Raw genomic sequence first — 20,694 nt, 5'->3', positions numbered from 1 at the left:
TAGTTGTTTGAAGATGTGCCATTCTCACTGAGGTGAGGTGGTATCTCATTGTGGTTTAATTTGCATCTCCCTTATTACGAGTGATGTTGAACATTTTTTCATATGCTTGCTGGCCACCTACATTTCCTGTTTGGAGAAGTGTCTTTTTAGCTCTTCTGCCCATGTTTTGATGGGATTGTTTATTTTTGTTGTCAGCTTAAGGTATTTTTAAGGTTCAGTATCTGACAAATTTTGATAGTTACTCTTTATTAGTATTACTGCATTATAGTATTTTTGGGATATTATTCTAAAATCATGTATTATTTTCATATTTAAGGTAATATAAGTGTTCCGTTAATGTAGATTCTGGTGGGCATTAAGGTCTCCTGTAATAGAAACTAGGCTTTCATATTATTGGATGAAATGTCACTCTCCACACAAAAGACTGATTTCATTTTAACTTTTTTTGAAGGAAATCTTAAGACTTAGAACTTAAGTCACAAGCTAACAAGAACCTACAGTCTGAATAATTTTGCAAAATCAAAATTTTTTGAAAAATCAAAAGTTTTTACAAAACTTTTCATACTTAAAAATCATTCTAAGAGTTAATGTTTTTGCTCATTTTTTTATCTAAATCATATCATTGATAGTTTTTTTTTTTCTTAAACTGTACAACCTATTCTTACCAATGTGAAACTCCAGGAATACTTCCTACTTTAATTTATGTAGGGTTTTGGAACTCATTGTTATATTTTTTCATTCCACTTACTCCCTTATGGGGATATAATGTTTATCAAGATGACTAGGGTACACAAATTATTTGGCCAAAGATGTCAGTGCTGTCACTGACATGAAACTGAAATGTCAAGTTTCACTGTTGTGAAACTCTGCTCTAGGATTCACATTACACACCTTTTATTATTACAGTATCCCTTTACCTACACATTTTCATGTGTGGTATAACTTTACAACAGTATACTTTGATTTTCCTCCCACCCTTCCATCCTTTGAGTTTTAGTGTTTACATTGTGTTCGTGTTTACATATGGGAACTCCTTGCAGGCATTGTTTTAGAAAGATAATGTTTATCCAGATACTAAGAAAAGCTAATTGAGAAATTGGGGAAAAGCAAATAGTGTTATAATTCTGTGAAAATTAAACCTTGATGATCAACATGGAGATCTTGTTAGTTCATGGAATCTACTAATGTCAAGTTAAAAGCCAGAAGTGATGCATGTGAAGTTGAAAGTTAAGGTTGACATTTCCTAGAACTTAGGAGGGAAGTGGTCATATCTAGTCACTTGGTCTTGCTGATGACTGTTGCCATGTGTTTTGTAGCCTTGTCTTCAGTTAATGAGTCAGTCTTAAAAATAATATACAATACTATGCTAGTGTATATAGTATACATAGTATACAAATTCTATGAATGATATACCAGGAAATAACAAATATAGCAGTCCTACCTTATCTTCAAGGGATATGTTCCAAGAACCTCAGTGGATGCCTGAAAGTCCTGATAGTATTATACCCTATATATTCTACATTTGTTAATATAAATATATGTCTGTGATAGTTCAGTTTATAAATTAGGCACAACCTTTTCCATGCAACCTAGAAAAGGTTCCACATTGTTCCTGCTTCACATAGTAAGTTAAAGGAAAACTTCCACAAAGTGCAAAGAGCCCTTGATGTCCTGCAAATGATGGACAAATTCATTGTAGCAGGAACCCAGTTAGGTGGCACCAACCTTGACTTCCAAATGGAACAGTACATTTACAAATAGAAAAGTGATGGCAGCTTCTGGCATTGTTGTGTTGAAATCCTGACTGATGTTGATGTCATATTCTCCAGGAATACTGGCTGGCAAACTGTGCTGAGGTTTGCTGCTGCCACTAGAGGTCTATTCTTACCTACTTCTGAATCTTTCATTATAACTAGATTCAGACAGTTTTCCAGGAACCAAGACAATATTGGTTACTGATCCCAGAGCTGACCACTGGCCTTTTACAGAGGCATCTGATATTAACCAGCCTACCATTGCTATGTGTAACAGACCCTCCTTTGTGCTGTGTGAACATTGCCATCCCCTGCAACAACAAGAGAATTCACTCAGTGGCTCTCTTTTGGTGGGTACAACTAGGAAGTTCTATATGTGTGTGGTAACATCTCCCAAGAGTCCCTTTGGTGGATCATGCCCAGTCTCTGCTTCTACAGATACCCTGAAGAAACTGAAAAGAGCAAACAGGTTGCTACTAAAAAAAAGGCCATGTCCCAGCAGTAATTTCAGACTGAATGGATTCCTCCAGGTCCTGAAGTGGCTACTCCATCTAAGGTGGCAGATTTGAGCTAAAGGCATGCAGGTGCTCTTTGGGCTCACCCAGCATTTCCCACAGAAGAGTGAAGTGGATAGCCTGCCCCTAAAGACTGGTCTGCAGCTCCCATGGCTCAGACCTCTGAATGGATAGGACCACCATCTTTCAGCTGCTCTTCCACAGACTCTTAAATAGAAAAGGGAAATAAGGTTGATGGAAAATAGTTTTAATAACTAGAATAGAAAAGGTCCGTTATTACAGTATACAGTAATAAAAGTTTCTCTGCCTCAGAATATCTTATTGTGTATGTCTTTTTTAACCATGGGTTATTAACATTGCAGAAAGTGGAACAATGGGTAATGGGGCAGGGGTTTGGGGAGACACTGCATTGGTAGCATGTAGTTTTCAGTAACTTTTCCTTTTGAGGTATATGCATTGTCTAGGTTCTGCTAGTTCTCCCATTTGTTAGAATCATTTGAATCATACTTCTTTCCTAGTGATTGAACCTCAGTTGTATCACCTGGTGTGGCAGTTGTTGCTGCTACTATTCTTACGCAAGCCATATAGAACTCCCTATTGGGACAAAAGAGCAAACAAACAAACAGAAAACCTCCTTATCTAATCTGCCAATTTTAAGGGAAAGATATTTTTTACTTGTTTAACTGGTTCTTATTATGGAAAATAGTGAAAATTTTATGAGTATCTACACTTTCGATTACAATCTTTTCAGAAGGTGTTACATAGTGTTCTTACTACTAAGGTAGGAGTCTGTGTTCAAATCTTAGCTTGTTTCTACCAGCTGCTGTCTAGATCCCTTAGGAATAATAATGTCCCTAATAATTGAACACGTGTGTGTGTGTTCAATTATATATGTAGGGGTCTGACTCATTATCTTCTTATATGTATATATATGCGACATGTGGTAAATGCTCATCCTTTCCACCATAACACATAACACAACTAAATAAGAACTTGAGTTCTGGAACCAAATAGACTGGAGTTGTAATTTCAACTTCTCACTTTGCTACTTTGGTAAGTTTTAACTTTTTGAATCTTATATTCCTCATTTAAAAAATGTGTGTAATGGGCCCTCCCTGGTGGCGCAGCGGGTTAAAGCACTGCACTGAGAAGCTAAAGCCACTTCCGCATGAGTTCGATCCCAGCCTTCCCCGAGGTGACCACATGGCGCGGCAGACCTCTCCTGACCCACCCACTGCTCCCCTCAGCAGTGTACTTCATTGATCTGCCTGTTCTGCTCCCCACTCTGTCTTTGGTGAATCCTCTCACCGCCCTGCATCTCTGGCCTGTACCAGTTCTGTATGCACAAATAAATAAATCTTTAAAAAAAAAAAAAAAAGTGTGTAACAAGGACCTCCTTGGTGATGCAGCAGGTTGGAACATAGCACTACGAAGTGGCCGAGGCCACTTCAGTGTGAGTTGGATCCCTGGCTCTGGAGGTGATACACATGGCAAGGCAGACCTCTCCTGTCTCACCCACTGCTCCTCTCAGCAGTGTATTTTAGTCAGTCTGCCTGTCCTGCTCCCCACTCTGACTCTGGTGAATTCACCACCACCCCTGCACTCTGGCCTATGCCCCAGTTCTATATGCATAAGTAAAATCTTTTAAAATGTGTATGACAACATCAAAATAATAATAGCAACTAAATTTTGGGAAAGTTTATAACAATATGATTAACATACATGTAAAAATTAAGTCTAAACAATGCTGGGCATATAGGCAGCATGCAAGAAATACTGGCCTTTTTTACTATAATCACTGTCACATAATGGATTATGTAATCCATAATCCTGGAGTGGTTATCTAGCTACTTCTTGAATGCTTTCCTTAGATGATATTCAGCATAACTTAATTACCATTGGATACTTTCACCTCTGAATATAATCCTGTTGTTATGTATACTATGTAACTATAGTAAGCCGAAATGCTTGCCTTTTCTTTGACAGTTCTGATACTCTCAAAAATTGCACACTGTTTTGCTTTAGGTCAGAGATGCGTGAGAGTGGAAGACATGGCAGAGAACTTGAAGAACATTTCTGCTTTTTAGCACTTCCTCAAAGTGATGTGACTGACATATATCGGAATGGGATGTGTACCAAAGCATCTTCATTGAAGATTTTAGGAAATCCCCTTCTTGGAATTTATATATTTAGACATGTTGATGTTGCCTTGAATTATGCTCATAGTAGAAGCATTACTGTAGAGAGTATTATAATTTTCAAGGTAGGTAGCAGGGAATAAGTATTGTATTCAGTTTGCTTTAAATTGACTGGAACTTTTCCTTTCAGTGTTTTGTTCTCTTTTATTCTTTAAGGATAGAAACCAAATGTACAGTTTTTAACTATGTGACTTATTCAGTTGTACAAACTCAAAGTAGTGATTCATGTGGTTTTTTTTCCAGAGACCTTTTATTTTATTTTATTTTTTAATAGTTTACATCATGTTGTCCCTTTTCCAGTTCAGTTGTATTCCCCGTGGGATGACTCATGTTTTTAAGTGAAAATAGTTGTATCTATGACTGTTACTATCATCTGAAATTTTCCTTTATTTCTGACTCTAACTGGCTTTGCAGCATAATACAAAGCTTCAAGTGGACAAAAACACACTTTTTCTTCTTTGTCTCCATGTATATTTTTCTGTCTTAATTGATCACTTGTACTTTGTTCGGACTGTGCTTAATTTTAGTTTGTTTTAAATGTCTTTTGGTTATAATAATTATGACTTAGGCTAAAATTACTCAACTCTTAATTTTTTATATTAGTGAATAGTAATAGTCAATGTTAATTCTTAATTTTCATAGTTTTGTATGTGTTCTATATCAGATATTAACATTGGGTGAAACAGGCTAAAAACATAAGACCTTTGAATTACTTTTATAATTTTTCTGAAGTCTGTAATTATTCAGAATTGAAAAAATAAATTTTATAGTTTGATCTTAAGCATCAATAGGCAAAATTAGTTAAGATATATTTTTTGGCTATTGTAACCCTGCCAGTACTACAAAAATCACAGTAAGTAGGCATCATCCTACCTACTTCATGTAATGTAGGATGTGTGTATGTCCACATAAAGCCATTGTTCCATTTGGTATGATGGCTTACATATTGAGACTTCAAGTATTGTCAAATTCATAACACATAATTTATATTAAAAGTAATACTACTGATTGTAGAAAGTTTAGAACACTGTAACAAGCTCCCCAAAACCCATTAATAAATGTACAGTTTATTACAGTTTATACAGTTTTTTTGTATGTCAGTAATTAGTCTTCTGTTGATGTACATGGATATGCATCTATAATTATAATTAAAATGCTGCTTTACATGTAACTTGCTTTTTGAAATTGATAATAAACAATTTTTTGTGCATTAAATAATCTGTAATAATATTCTGAATGACTACAGTATTCTACTATACAACTCTACCATAAATTTTTATAACAATTTTTTAATATTGAGATGTAAGTTACTTGGTTTTTGTTTTTATACTTTTAAATATTGCCTTGTAGTTTTATTTTTACACACAGTGATGAGTATTTGCTAAGAATTGATTAATTCTTCAGTATCAATTAAGAGTAAAAGATATGTGCTTCACTTTTACAGTTTTGATATATAATGCCCAGTTAACCTGAGAGAGAAATTGATACTTCTATGCATAGTGAGTGGGAATGTCTGTTATCTCAGCATTGTAACTATATAGTACGCATTTTTATTCATGTTGCCAGTCCAAAATGTGAGAATTTCTCATTGTTGGGTCAGTTTTTTCATAGCTATTGCTGAGTTAAAATGTAATCTGCATGCATTCATTGACAATATTTACTGAATTTGCCTATTAATATTCTGAGCTATGTTCTTTTTATTTCTAATTTATTTATAATCATTACCACTTCATGAAACCATATCTTGAGATCTAGATTTTCTCTATATAAATCTTATTTATTTACTAGTAATTGTTTTTATTTGAGAATAAAGTTTTAATTTACAAAAAAGTTACTAAGATAGTACAATTCACCAATCTTTCTGTAATTTAACATTTCATATAAACAAGGATTATTTGTCAAAATTAAAAAAGCTAATACCATATTCATCAATTATATTTCAACCAATAAATAATAAGTAGCAAAATATGAAGAAACTGGCATTGGTACAATACTAACTAAATTATAAGCTTTATTTGACTTTTGTCAGTTTTTCCAGTCATGTATTTTTCTTTCATGTCCAAATGGAGGATGCCACATTATTTTTAGTATTATTTTAATTTTGAGTGAATGTATTACTGTATTTTACAAATAGTAATAAAATTGCTGACTTTAGATAAATTGTGTGCTTATTTTCATATTAATTGAACTCCCACTTGTTTTTAATCACTTATTTTGTGTTTTTTTTAATTTTGTACTCATCTGTTTTTGATGTGTAGAAGTGCTATAATATCTTACAATGAACTGTTTGTGTTCATAGTTTCGTGTGCTTAGATAAGAATTTTACTTTAAAATTAAATAAATACTTGCTTATATTTCTTTAAACTATTTTCATTATTTAAGTAACTTGATTAGCATTTATTTTGGTTTATAAATTAAGGAATTTATTTTAGTTCTTTGACATTATTTATTGAATGTTTTTGCTTCACTTCTACTACAAGTGTTACTTTTAATATTGTGCTATAATTTTATACATGCTTGGACTTGTTTTTTTCCTCTGCCTTTTTTTTGTGGTATTAGCAGTCTCTTCAAAAGTGCAAATCACTGGTCCTATTGTATCATTCTCTGTTACCAAAAGCTTCTTTTCACAGTCTTCTGGGCTTTGGTTTTTAGTCTTCAGATAGGTTTTTAGACTAGAACTCATTCCTACAAATATTTTCTCATTTTTTTAAGATGGAATTGATGTAATGTTAAGCCTTCTAATTCATCTGGGACATGGATTACCTTTCTACTTGTATTTCTTTTGCTCTAAAGAGAGTTAACTTTGCTTTTCTGTTCAAAATAGATTTTCTAAGTGTTTTTATGCACCTTTTTATCTTTTTTTTTTTTTTTTAGGTTCTCTTTGGAAAAGTAAAGAAAATTCAGCCTTCATTGGACAAAAACAAAGTTTGCTTGGATCCTTCTCCTAACTTTGATTGCCATATGTCTAGAACTGTACCTTCTCTTAAAGATACCATTGAGCTACAAGCCTACAGTTCTGTAGTAGGTTAACTTTCTGTTCATTTTATTACTCGAAAGTCACATGCTTCATATTGTAGGATGCAAGATCTACATTGACTTACCAAAATATTAAATGCAAATTGTTTTAATTCAGCAATAAAATAAACAGCAATAACTAGTAAAAGCTATTTTAATATATGTGGTTTTAGAATAGAAAAGTTTCCAAATTTACATTTAACTTTGTACAGAGTACAGTAGCTGTTTTTATTTGCACAATTCATAGATTAATTCCTAACTTAAAAAACATACCAGCTTCTCTATTAAAAAAGACTATTTGGGGGCCCTCCCTGGTGGCACAGTGTGTTAAAAGCACAGCACTAAGAATCTAAAGCCACTTCAGCATGAGTTCGATCCTCGCCCCAGAGGTGACCCACATGGTGTGGTAGACCTCTCCTGACCCACTTGCTGCTCCCTTCAGCAATGTACTTCTTCAGTCAGCCTGTTTTGTTCCCTACTCTGTCTCTGGTGAATTCTCTCACCACACCTGCACCTATAGCCTGTACCTCAGCTCTGTATGCATAAATAAATAAATCTTTTTTAAAAAAGGCTATTTTGAAATGTTACATAGTTATAGAAATAAATATACACACACAAACACGTGTATACATATACACAAACACGTGTATACATATACACAAACATGTTTATACATCTACACATACATATATGTATATGTGTGTATATATATATACGTGTGTGTGTGTGTATACATACATATATATAGCATCTGTTTTTGCTGATGTTAGTAGCATACTAAAGAGAATGATGTGGGGTTAAGTCTCAGCACCATGAAGCTATCTGCAGCCACTGCAGCACAGTTCAGTCCACAGCCAGAGAGCTGACCCATATGATGAATCAAATCTTTCTTTTTCACCCTCTCAGCACTGTATTTCAGTTGATCCTCCTGTTATGCTCCCCACTCATCTCTGGTAAATCCTCTCACCCCCCAGCACCTCTGGCCTACACTCCAGTTCTTGTATGCATAAATAAATATACTTGTATGCATAAATAAAAAAAGAAAATGTAAAAAATCACATATCGTCCCAAAAACTCATGTTGAAGAAGGTGCAAATGAAAGGAAATGAATAAATCACCATGTAATTTGGATAGCTTATTAAAATATGAGCTTATTCAGGTACATCAATGTAAACAATAATATAAAAATGTTCTGTCTTAATCTTTCAGGTATACTTGTATGAATACAATGTTCTCTCAAAACCAGTAGATAAACCAAGGCAGTGTCTTCCATATGCAATAATAACAGTAAAATTTATTGGTCAAAAAACAGATAATGGACATCTCATGCCATCTTTGAGATTCCTCTCAACAGGATTTCCTAAAAGGACTGGTAAGATACTTAACATTATTCTACTTCAATAGCATTTGTTCTGGTCTTACAACCTTTGAATAGTATTTTAAAGATAATGTGATATACGTGAAGATGTATTATTTTAAATTTATATTAATCTCTAAGTGCTTTATGTATTTTTGAGCTTATAGAGCTAGAATTATACTACAGGTATTTTGGTAATTTCATTTGGTCATTATTGTGTTTGTGATTTCATGTCAATATGGATAATATAGTTTATTCATTTTCATGCACATACACACAGTCAAATTATTCTACTTTGTAACTATACATTGTTTTGTCCCTCTAGACATTTTTGTATCTGTACCAAACATTTCTACTTTAAACATTCATATATATCAGCATATAAAGTTTTCTGTGTGTCTCTACATCATAAATGTGTAACTTAATACAGTTTTAAAAGTATTTGTGTCAGGTTACATAATTCCTCTATGCATTTTTAAAAAAATGTTTCTGCCAACTGTTGTGTGATATGTTATCATTTTCACCTCAGAAGGAAACTCTGTACCCTTTAAAAGCAATTCATTTATCCTCATGTCTCCTGGTGTCACCATGGATGTGACAATGCCCATACATCATATGTGGCTATTTAAATTATTTTAAATTAAAATTTTAAATAGCCCCATTACCTTTAAAGGAACACTTCCTTCATATATGGTACTAGTAACAGTTGGGTAGCTTGCTTCATTGATTGCAGTTTCATTTTGTTGTAGTTTCTTGTATTATTGAAGATGTTGGGTTTATTCTCTACTTCCTATTTGTTATTTGGTGAGAATGCCAAAAATATGAATAAATTTGATATGCCTTTATACTATATAACCTAGTGATTAAGGTTCTACTGCTTATAAGCTATGATCCTTAGCACATTATCTTTAATGTTCTCATTGATAAACTGACAATGTTGGGCAAATGAAAGTACTGTAAGTACTTTAAAAAACTATACTTGGAATCTAAACTAAACACGCTTTAAGTTATTAACATTACATACATACATCTATGCATTCACCAAACTCTTATGAAATTGCTATTATTAAACATAAAAGAATAGGTTTCTTTTCCCATGGTTGGTTGTATTTATATATCTTAATCTTTGTAATAACTGCATAGCATTCTGTTTCTAAGGCCTTTATTACAGCATAAGTAAGTAGTACTTTTACTATTACAGTTCTTGCTAGGCTATATCTGTTTAACTAGCCTTACATTAATAGATATTTAGGTTTTAGTTTTCATCTTTCTTGAATTACTAAACTAAAAAATTCTTATGACTTTGGTATTTGTGCAAGTATATATGAATAATGTACAAAAGTAGATCTGAGGAATAGAAATGATATACACTACATTTTAATGAACAGTGTTAATTTTGAGGAAATTAGTACCTGTTTATACACCCATGTACAGCATGAAAGAGTGCTTACATCCGCAGAGCATTAATTATCCTTCTAATTCTTTGCCAATCGAAAAAATTCTCGTATGAATCATACTGTTTATTTAGTGAAGCTGGTTGAAACTTTTCTGTGTTTATTGGCAATTTTCCATTTAATCTGACTTTCTTGTTCATATACTTTTACCTACTTTCTCATTTTGTGGCTCTTTACCAATCTTAAAAAGATGTCCATCTACTTTTACATTTCTAATATATGTGTATTGGTGTGTGTATATATAGATATATATCTCATATATGTATATATGTATATGATATATATATATATACAGTAAGCTCATTTCATTTTTAATAATGCTTTTTACAGATTTATCCTGTGTTTTAATATGCATTTTGATGTACTAAAATATTTAATGTACCTGTAATTGACATCATAGTTTTTCTTTTTGGCTTTCTGATTTTCAGTTATGTATTTAAATCACTTTTCTGCCCCAAGGATAATAAAACTGTCCCTTCACATTTTCTTCCAATATGTTGTGTTATTTTTACAATGAACTTTATTATTTTTTATTTTGTTATAAGAAGATACAGAGATCCACCTGTCCATTTAGCTTCCACTCTTAAGAATTGCATGTCTATTTGTAGTCCTAGTTCCAGTGTAGCTTATAATTAAAAAGTATAATTACAAATAATTATAGAATTTAGAAGTCTACAACATAGCTACCCTTTCACTACTGTGAAAAAGCTTATGGTTCTTTGAAGTGATATGATTAAAACTTAATATATGTCATAATCTCACAAGCAGTTTCTCAATTTCTATTTTAGTTCACGTCTTTTATGGCGTTGCTTACCTGTGAGTGCCTTATTACCATTTTACTTATCAAATATGCACTTTTATAAATTCCTTTGTATTACATAAGTTCCTTGTGAAATTTTAGGAACACATTTCTGTAAATTATAAAAGAAAAATTATTTTTACATTCTCAGTTTTACTTATATATACATTATTTGCAAGAGTACTTACTATACAATGGAGGAGGGGCAGAAATTTGCTTTGTCCCATGTCACAGAATTTTTGGCACTTTTTTTATCTTTTCTCCTCTCCATCTTATTCTTTTCTTGGCAATTTTTTTTCCCATGATAAAGGGCAAAGAAGCAAAATAACAGTATGTAGAGAGCCAGTTTTGTCTATTATTGTATAGATTCTGTTGTTAAATATCTTAGTACATGAAAATATTTTAAATACTTCATCTATGAGCAACATGCTTTCAATCCTATTTTCTATTTCTTAGAATTTGTCAGAATTAAAATTTTCATAGCAGATACTGTTTTCAGTAAGGACTAAGACTACATTTTATGCTAAATCATTTCATTTTATTTATTATTCATTCTCGCTTGCCTTTATTCTGCTGAGAACTCATTTTAGTCATAATTAGGTTATTTGATCAGTTTTCAATTTAAATCACTTTTGACACAGTTTACTTGTATTAGTTGAGTTGTCTATAGAAACCTCTTTTTTTCCTATTTTCTTTATTTTCACAGAAAGAACATGCTCTCTTAATAACTGTACAGTGGCCAAAAGAATTGGAAAAGGAAAAGATGCTACTGTCATTTTTGAGCATTTTAGGAAACCAGTAGATCCATTTGTTCAAGAAAATTGTTCATGCAGTACACTAAACTCAGATATGAATCCTTCCAACTCAAATATTTCCAGTTCCTATGGAAATGTACAAAGTGGAAACATTTCTATACTTGAAACATATAATGGAGAGATGGAGCACAATTTAGCAGAATCTCAAGACAAGTTTAAAGCACGTACTTATGATTCAGGACTTTCGTTTATTCCTAGTGATAACAAAGACAGTATTAATGGTGATCTCTTACTAAATTTGACACATCTTAAAAATGTTTTAAGTAGTATTTCTGCTGCCTTTCCCCTTCAAAACAATATTGACTCAAGCACAGTTATTACTTCAAAACTCATCAAAGACCCAAGACTAATGAGAAGAGAAGAAAGCATGGGAAAACATAATAATTTTATAGGTTTAAATGAGATTTTGCCATTTGAGAAAAATTTAGATTTTGTTAATTCAGAAATAAACCTATCATCTATGCCAACTAACTCTGTCTCCTCCTCTGAAATAGTACCTGACAATCATGCTATTCTCCCTAACTGTTTAGGAGCTCCTTGCTTTAAAATTTCTTTTGATGATTCACAACCACAGGCTCACAACATGGACTCTAAGGACAATAATTATACCACTGCCAATGAAATTACCATGGTACGACAGTGTGAAGACCAAGATAATTTTTCCTTCCCAATGTGTTTGTCAAATGTAGTTTCAGAAAATGAGATTCAAAATTGCAGTGATGGAAAGAAACAGAAATCCCAACAGTGGAGCAACAACTTGCTTTTAATTGAACAAAATAGTGAACCTCATGATTCTTGTGAATCAGTGAACACTTGTATGAAAAAGAACAATAATCCCATCTCTCAGGAAGCACAGTCTTCTCATTTAAATCCTGTATATCAAACTGGCTACCATATGTCTACATTATTTCCACTCCAAAGAAAAGAAAATACAGATGAGTACATTCAAAATAGGGGGAAAATGAGAAACTTGACTGGCGCAGAAGGCATTTCCAAGCATGGAGAAAAGCAAAAATTGTGGAAAGAAATTGATAACTGTTTTACCAATGAAACAAAAGTCAATCCAGTAGATAGATATATTTCACTGTGCAAAAAATACCCAAAAAATGAGATTCTTGATTCTTTGAGGGAAAATTGTGATCATATATTAACTACTGAAGAATTAGAAATACCACAGTCTTCTATGTCTACTGTAAACAGTAAGTATAAGGTAGATCATTTATCTTTGGAACTTCAAAATGACCTTACTCCAAGAGAGGAGAATCTTCAACAAAAGTATCCCCAGTACTGTTTGGAATATGAAGATAGTGTGCATATAAGTTTTGCTATTTCTCAAAAACTAATGGAACTGGCATTGGAAAAATCTAATCAAAATTACTTTAACATTGTGAGTGGTGCTTTCCAGGAAGGAAAAGGCATTCCTCAGGACACAGAGCCACTGGTTTCATCTCATAACATTAAAAGAACTTATGAAAATTCAGATTGCAATATAGCAAAAGAAAATAGGTGTGTCCAGAGGAAAAATGAAAACGAGCCAATGTCATTAGAGAACATTCAGAGAAACTGCAAAGGTCAAGATCATACTCTGTTCTGTAATGCACAGTTGAACAGTGATAAACATCTAAATGTTAATTTCAAAGAACAAGTAGATAATGGTAAAGAAAACCAAAATAAGACTAAAGACAAAGACATTGCTTTATCTGAAGAAAACAACATAGAGAATATTTATGAAGATGAGAAGCAGGGCTTTCATATAAACCAAAAATTCACAAATTTAGATGAAAAGAATAAAAATTACAATAGTGTAGAAATTCTGAATTCTGAAGCATTTTCCACCACATTTAATTTAACTTGGGAAAAATGTGTGCCAGCAATATCTGCATTATTTGAAAGTGAAGATGTTGTCACTGCCATAAAACCAAAAGATTCCCATAATACCAGACAAAGTGTAGAGCATATGCCTTCCACAATATTTCCTGAAATTGCAGTTTCTTCAGTGTATGTAACCTCAAATACTGCAGTACAGATAACTGGAACTGCAGTGCCTGTATTAAGTACAAATCCTGAAGATCACCAGGGACACCAGTTTAAAGAAACTTGTTCTTCTCAGAGTAAAGATTATAGTCTGTTAATAAAACATAGGGTTTCTGATTGTGCAATGGATATGGATAAAAATGAATTGTATGACTCACTTCCTCAGTCAATAAATGATAACTTACTTCTTCAAAGTTTTGAAATCGAAAATGAGATTGAAATAGAGTCAGAAGTGTGTGATGATACTTTTCCACTTCAACAAGATACTCTTAGCAATGAAAATGTACTGTATGAAGAAGTTGAGTCCTCATATGAGGCTCTGAAGTCTCGTATTGATTGGGAAGGCCTATTTGGAAACAATGGGGAGACAGAAGTTTTGCAAAGCACCACAAAAAGGGAAAATAGTGATCAGCATTACTTTGAAGAAAGTAATTGTTGTTTCTCCTCTGCACAGAAAAACAAAGCAAATCCAATTTTACTTCCAGACCTACAAGTTAGTATAACTAATATATTTGTACCAAGAGTCAGCCCCACTGTTAAATGCCTTGCATTGAAAGACAATTTTTGCAAATGCATAACTGAAGCCATAACACCAGCAATAAATGAAGAGGAGCAGAAAGTTCCAGTATCTGAAATTAATTCCCAGTGTTCTGGTGAAAATTCAGACTATCCATGTGAAAAGAAGTTTGGTAATATAAGACAAGAATCAGTACCAGAGAGTGAATCTGAAATCTTGTTTTCTTTTGACTTGAGTCATAAAACACACATTAATCACATAAATAAAAAGCAAAATGGTGAAACTTTGCTTCCTGAACCATCCAATGTCACAACAATAAAGAATGAAAACAGATGTGACTCTGCAGAGTCAAAAACTGATGGTAATGATACTAGAAATAAAAAGGATACAGATTCAAGAAATAACAAAAGAAAGCCACATACATCGTTTAAGGACCAAAACATACCACAAAAAGATGTGAGATATCACGAAATTTGTGGAAAAAAGAGGAAGCTGACCTGTCAAGATTCATCTGAATGTTTTGCTTCTTTATCCCAAGGACGAATTAAAACCTTTTCACAATCAGAAAAGCACATTAGGAATGTTCTGGATATTCTAAATAGTGAAGTATCTTTATGCAAAAGCAAACGTCTTTCCAGAAAACTGGACAGAGCTGTTCTTCACCTAAAAAAAGCTCATAGACGAGTTCACACGTCTTTACAGCTTATAGCTAAAGTAGGAGAAAAAAGCAAGAGCCCATTACCAAAATCATATGCAATAATATGCAATAATTTCTGGGAAAGTTGTGATCTTCAAGGTTATAGTTCTGTGTCTGAAAGAAGATATTATTCCACCAAGCATTTTTTGTCAAAAAGGAAATATGACAAACCAGGAGAAAAAAGAGCTTTGGGATTTGAAGTTGATAAATCATTAACTCATGCATCAAAGCACAAGTTTTATAAAACAAATAGAGAGAGACTCAAAAGGTGCCTTCCTAAGGACAACCTGGCCAGCAGTGTTTCCAGAAGTCAAACCACTATTCATGTGAGAGAATTTTTTGATCAAATGTACTCTGAATCACAGTTACCTTTGTGCTCTACATCACAAAGTACCAGTCAGTCTGCTAATAACAATGGCAATGTAAAAAATACAGAATCCTTAGATCTCCAGCCATTTTCTGGAAAAAGTGGCCATCTCATTTCCTCCGTTTGTCCAGATGATAAACTAACTGAAAAAGAAAATCAAATTGATATAAAAGTTTTGTCTAACAATAAATATGAAGAACTTGAAAACAATTCAGCATGCAACATTAAGGGCACAACAAAAGAAAACAATTCTGAGACTATTGAAGTAATAAATAAAAATTCATTAAGTGATATAAATGAACACAGTGTAAGTTTTAGCACAGACAAAAATTGTGATACAGCTTGTATAGCTCACACAAAAGTGAAAACTAATGTGCTTATTTCTGTCTTAGAACCAAATGTGAAGCACTTCTTAAATGTTGATATCTGCAAACCAGAAAACCTCATTTTGACTGACTTTAAAAGAAATGTTGAAGTAGAAAAATCAGCTACTCCTGTTGAGAGCTCCAAACCAGGCATTATTACAGGAAACGTCACAATTGACCCAATAAATCTAACTCTGGTGACAAGCAAAATGTGTGGCAATATTCCTCAATTGTTATCTGTTGCTCCAGTGATAGATAGTAAAAGAGAATTTTCAAAATCTTATTTGGATGAACAGAGAATTTTTGCTGTAGACTCATTTGTAACATCCACCACTATACCACACTACCAGCAAGAATGCAGTGGACAAGAACTGCTAAAGACAAAACAGTGTTCTTCAGATAACTGCTTCCATGTAGACACAAATGATACAAATGTTATTGAGAATTCCAAATTGGATCTAACCCCGATAACTGAAGAAAGCAAAAATTGTGGGGAAAATAGAATGAGGAAACTATTTTCTAATGATACTTCTCTGCTTTTAAAAGATAACATAAAGGGTTCTTGTCCCCAAAAATGCATCTTAGAAAAAGACATTCAAAACAAGAAAACATGGAAAGTTAAACACACAGAAAAAACAAAAAATTTAGTTGACAAAAGAAGCTTGATGGGTGCATCCACTGTTAAGACTGAGTACAAAAACCAAAAGAATAAAATCTTAGAAGGTTATTCTTGCTTAAGTGAGAAAGCAATTAAAAATAACTTGACTGATTCTCATCTAACCATTAAAAATACAACTGAGACAATTTCTTTCAATAGCACAATTTCTGATTGTAAAAGAGAGGAGGGAGTTAAATTTAGTCATGACTCTCTGGTGGCCTCTACATTGTTTTCAGAAACAGCCTCTAATTCCAAACCAGGAATTATAGGAATAAATCATATGCCTGTTTCACAGGCCCACTCTGAAACCTCTAAAGCTACTACTCAAAAGAGGCCTACCTCACAGAAGAATGAGTTTAAAGAAAAACATTGCTTGGCTGATCATTCTGCTCCTGTAGCTAGGTTAACTCACATTTTAAGGAGAGCAGATGAAGCATCATCTTTGCAGAGTCTACAGGAAGAAACAAAAGTTTGTCAAAATATTCTCCCTTTATTTGTTGAAGCTTTTGAAAGAAAGCAGGAATGTTCACTTGAACAAACTTTGATTTCAAGAGAACTCTTGGTTGAGCAAAACCTATGGAGTAATTGCAAACAGAAGTTAAAGCCATGTGCTGTTGACTCCTTGGTAGAACTCCAAATGATGATGGAAACTATTCAATTCATTGAGAACAAAAAAAGGCTCTTAGGAGGTGAACCAACATTCCGAAGCTTGCTTTGGTATGATGATACATTGTACAGTGAGCTGCTTGGCAGACCTCGTGGATTTCAACAACAATCCAGTTTCTATCCTGGTTTTCAAGGAAGGTTAAAATATAATGCATTCTGTGAGTTGCAGAACTATCATGATCAACTAGTTGAATTGTTTGAAGAAACCAAAAGGGAAAACAATTCACACTATGCAGTCTTAAAATACAAACGACAGATTAATGAATGTGAAGCAATAATGAAGCATTGTTCTGATTGCTTTGACTTTTCTCTTTCTGTACCATTTACGTGTGGAGTTAACTTTGGAGATAGTTTAGGAGACCTAGAAACCTTACGAAAAAGTACTTTAAAGCTGATCAGTATGTATGGGGACTCTCCTAAAGGTGATTCTTATCCAGGAAAACAAGATCATCTGTGGATTATCATAGAAATGATCTCCTCAAAAGTTAATTTTATCAAGAGCACTGAGGCAGTAAGTATTAAAATATCTCTTTATGGTTTCGAACATATATTTTTTGATGCTGCAAAAAGTCTTGTTTGGAAAGAGAGGAGACAGTCTTTCAGCAGAAATTACCCAGGAAAGAAGAACAAAGAAATGCTACTCAAAATGAATCAATGTGCTTTTTCTAAGCTGCAAAAGATATATGATACCTTGTCTAAAGATTTAAGCAGTTCCAATAATGGTTTTAAGGAAAATACTGTGATTGCTTCCAGAAAGTCAGATAACCTGATAAACAAACCAACTATTAGCCTGGAGAACTATAGATTTAATAATACTTTTTCACACCCAGATATCTGTTGTGTTAGTGAAATATTGGATCAAGCTCAACTTGCAGACTTTAAAAAATTACAGGAACTCACTTTGAGATGTACTGATCACTTAGAAATTTTAAAAAAATATTTTCAAATGCTGCAAGAAGATAGCATAGATAATATTTTTATCACAGAAGAAAATGCTTTGGACATGCTGGAAAACCACAGCCATGAGACCACAATGTTAAAACCTGCCGCCACTGAAACATATATTGAAATTGCCATGCTCTCAGAAACAGTTCACTTTCTTAAAAATTCAATGGCTAAGAAACTAGACAAGCCGAGGTTTCGAGGTATGCTTTGGTTTGATATATCACTTCTTCCTGAACTGGTTTGCTGCCAAGAAAGAATGACAACTTTTTCATTTCTTAAAGATAATTCAACAGATTGCCTTTGGAAAGTGATAGAAACTGCTATTTCTGAACTTAAGAAAGATCTAGATATTCTGTACCAATATAATGAAGCTGTTAATTGCTCATATGCTCTTCGTTTGCTATCAAGAGAGCTTGAAGAACTTTCAGAGATTAAAAAACTTTTAAAGAAGTCTAAGTATTCTGTTCCCATGTATATTGACTTTGTGCCATGTATAGCATCCATAAATTATGGAAACACTGTGACAGAATTAGAATACAACTACGATCAGTTTTCTACATTGCTCAAAAATATTACAGCTACCCCTAGGAAAGATATAGGGAAAATGGCCCATATTATGAAAGTCATGAAAACCATTGAACATATGAAGGTAATATGTGCTAAAGATGCTAAATTAACTATTTCCTTTATCCTATGCCAAATGCTACATAATGAAAGGAAGACTTTCCAGGTGAAAAGAAAAGAAAAAATGAATGTTCATGTAAAACCTAGGAAGAGTATCAATAAATCCAGTACTTGTACAAAGGAATCCTCTAGTTCAGAGGATGTAATGAAAAATGTTTTGGATTCTTCTAAAAAGCGACCTATTGTTATAGACAAATGTGAAGACTCTAAAGAACAAGAGAAAAACATTGCTGTTTCCAGTTGTAAAAAACAAAAGGTAACGTGTTTTAAAACAAAGCCTGCATTTTTTTTTACTATCATTTAAAGTCTAATATATTTTCTAATTTATTTGTTTATTCATACAAGAACTAGGGTGCAGACCACAGGTGCAGGGGGTGAGAGGATTCACCAGAGACAGAGTGGGGAGCAGAACAGGCAGACTGACTAAAATATACGGCTGAGGAGAGCAGTGGGCAAGGCAGGAGAGGTCTGCCGTGGGTCACCTCCCTGGCCAGGATGGAGCTCATAATGCAGTGGCTGCAGACAGCTTCATAGTGCTGGCTTTACTCGATGCCCCACCAGGGAGGTTCCTGCATATTCTTTTTAAGAACAAGTGTGTATTCTTTAAGCAGTTTGCAAAATTGTAAATGAGAGTTCTTTAAATATAGCCTTGCAAAATAAACTTAACAGCTAAAGTATTACATTACCTATAAAATAATAAGTCAAGCTATATCTGAGATACTTTACAAATGTTTATTTACAAATTATTTTAGAATGCATTTTTAAACAATGCATTTCAATAGAGTAAAGGAAAGTCCAGTATTATGAATGTGAATTAAGTGAATAACCAAGTACTTAATGAGTAGTTTTGCCCAATTTTGTGAATATAAAAACTGGCTAATAGATCTTTTGTCCTTACCATTACCATACACTTGGAGAACATATTCTTTTAAATAGAGGACTATGGAGAAAATTTGTCTACATAAATACACTTTACTTTAACATTGACTTTAACAAATTTTATGTAGTATTAAATATGTACTTGGCACTGTCCTGACAATTGTACAATCATTAACTCAGTTCTCAACAAAATCTTCGTGATATATGTAGGCACTGTACTCTTATTTAAAGGTATGGAAAGTGAGGCATGGAGGCTAAATAACTTCTCTGAAACCACAGAATGAATAAACAGAATGAGAACCCAGATGCAAAAATAGTATAGTGCCAGAACCCATTTAACAGTTCCCTCTGCTCTGCTCTAAGGCTTCTCTTAAAAACTTTGCAAGAATTTCTTTCTGAAGTAAACATAGAAAACCCTAAATGCAAAATAATAAAGAATTATTTCTTGGCCATTGTAATTGTAATCATTAGTTATATCAAGAGACTAAATTTAGTTGTTTGTTGCACTGTACATTGGAAAATGTAATTTATAACTTAGTTCTAAAGCATAATAAGAATACAACTTTATGTAGTCTATAAACAAAATGGTGATGATACTGAAAAAAGTGTTGTAAATATTTTTGTAAAGGAAAAATTAAAAATTAGATTGCCAGAAAAGGTTTATTACTTTCATGAAAGAACACAGACAAATGCTTTGCCTGAATAAAAATGGTGATAAAAATAAAGAGGGTATCTTAAGTTAATAGGACAAAGATACAGTGCTTATTGGCTTTATTTGAGAAATGAGTTTAAAATTAAGCCTGGAGTAAAAAAATAAAACAGCAGACGAGTAAAGTAAGGAATGTTGCTTTAGATTATAGAATGTTGTAAATAATAGGCCTAGAGTTTGAACTTTGTTCTGTATATATTGAAGGGTAATCCATGTACTATGAAATGTGGGGTTTTTTTTTTCATAATTTAAAAAGTAAAAATTCT

At 33.0% G+C, this 20,694-nt stretch overlaps 1 protein-coding gene across 1 annotated transcript in view; it reads left to right on the top strand.

Annotated features, from left to right (window-relative positions):
* The window catches only part of TEX15 (testis expressed 15), a 65,324-nt gene that overhangs the window by 36,250 nt on the left and 8,380 nt on the right, over window positions 1-20,694 (top strand). Inside the window, exons 9-11 of the mRNA XM_012724775.1 lie at window positions 4,295-4,532; window positions 8,692-8,854; window positions 11,799-19,096. Of these exons, the coding sequence (XP_012580229.1) occupies window positions 4,295-4,532; window positions 8,692-8,854; window positions 11,799-19,096 (7,699 nt within the window). The remainder of the gene's footprint in view (window positions 1-4,294; window positions 4,533-8,691; window positions 8,855-11,798; window positions 19,097-20,694) is intronic.

The sequence above is a fragment of the Condylura cristata genome, unplaced genomic scaffold, assembly GCF_000260355.1.
Source record: "Condylura cristata isolate star-nosed mole 26May11 unplaced genomic scaffold, ConCri1.0 scaffold00014, whole genome shotgun sequence".
Classification (NCBI taxonomy): domain Eukaryota; kingdom Metazoa; phylum Chordata; class Mammalia; order Eulipotyphla; family Talpidae; genus Condylura; species Condylura cristata.
The sequence above is the reverse complement of the archived record's forward strand: the minus strand, read 5'-3'. Positions and strand labels throughout refer to the sequence as shown.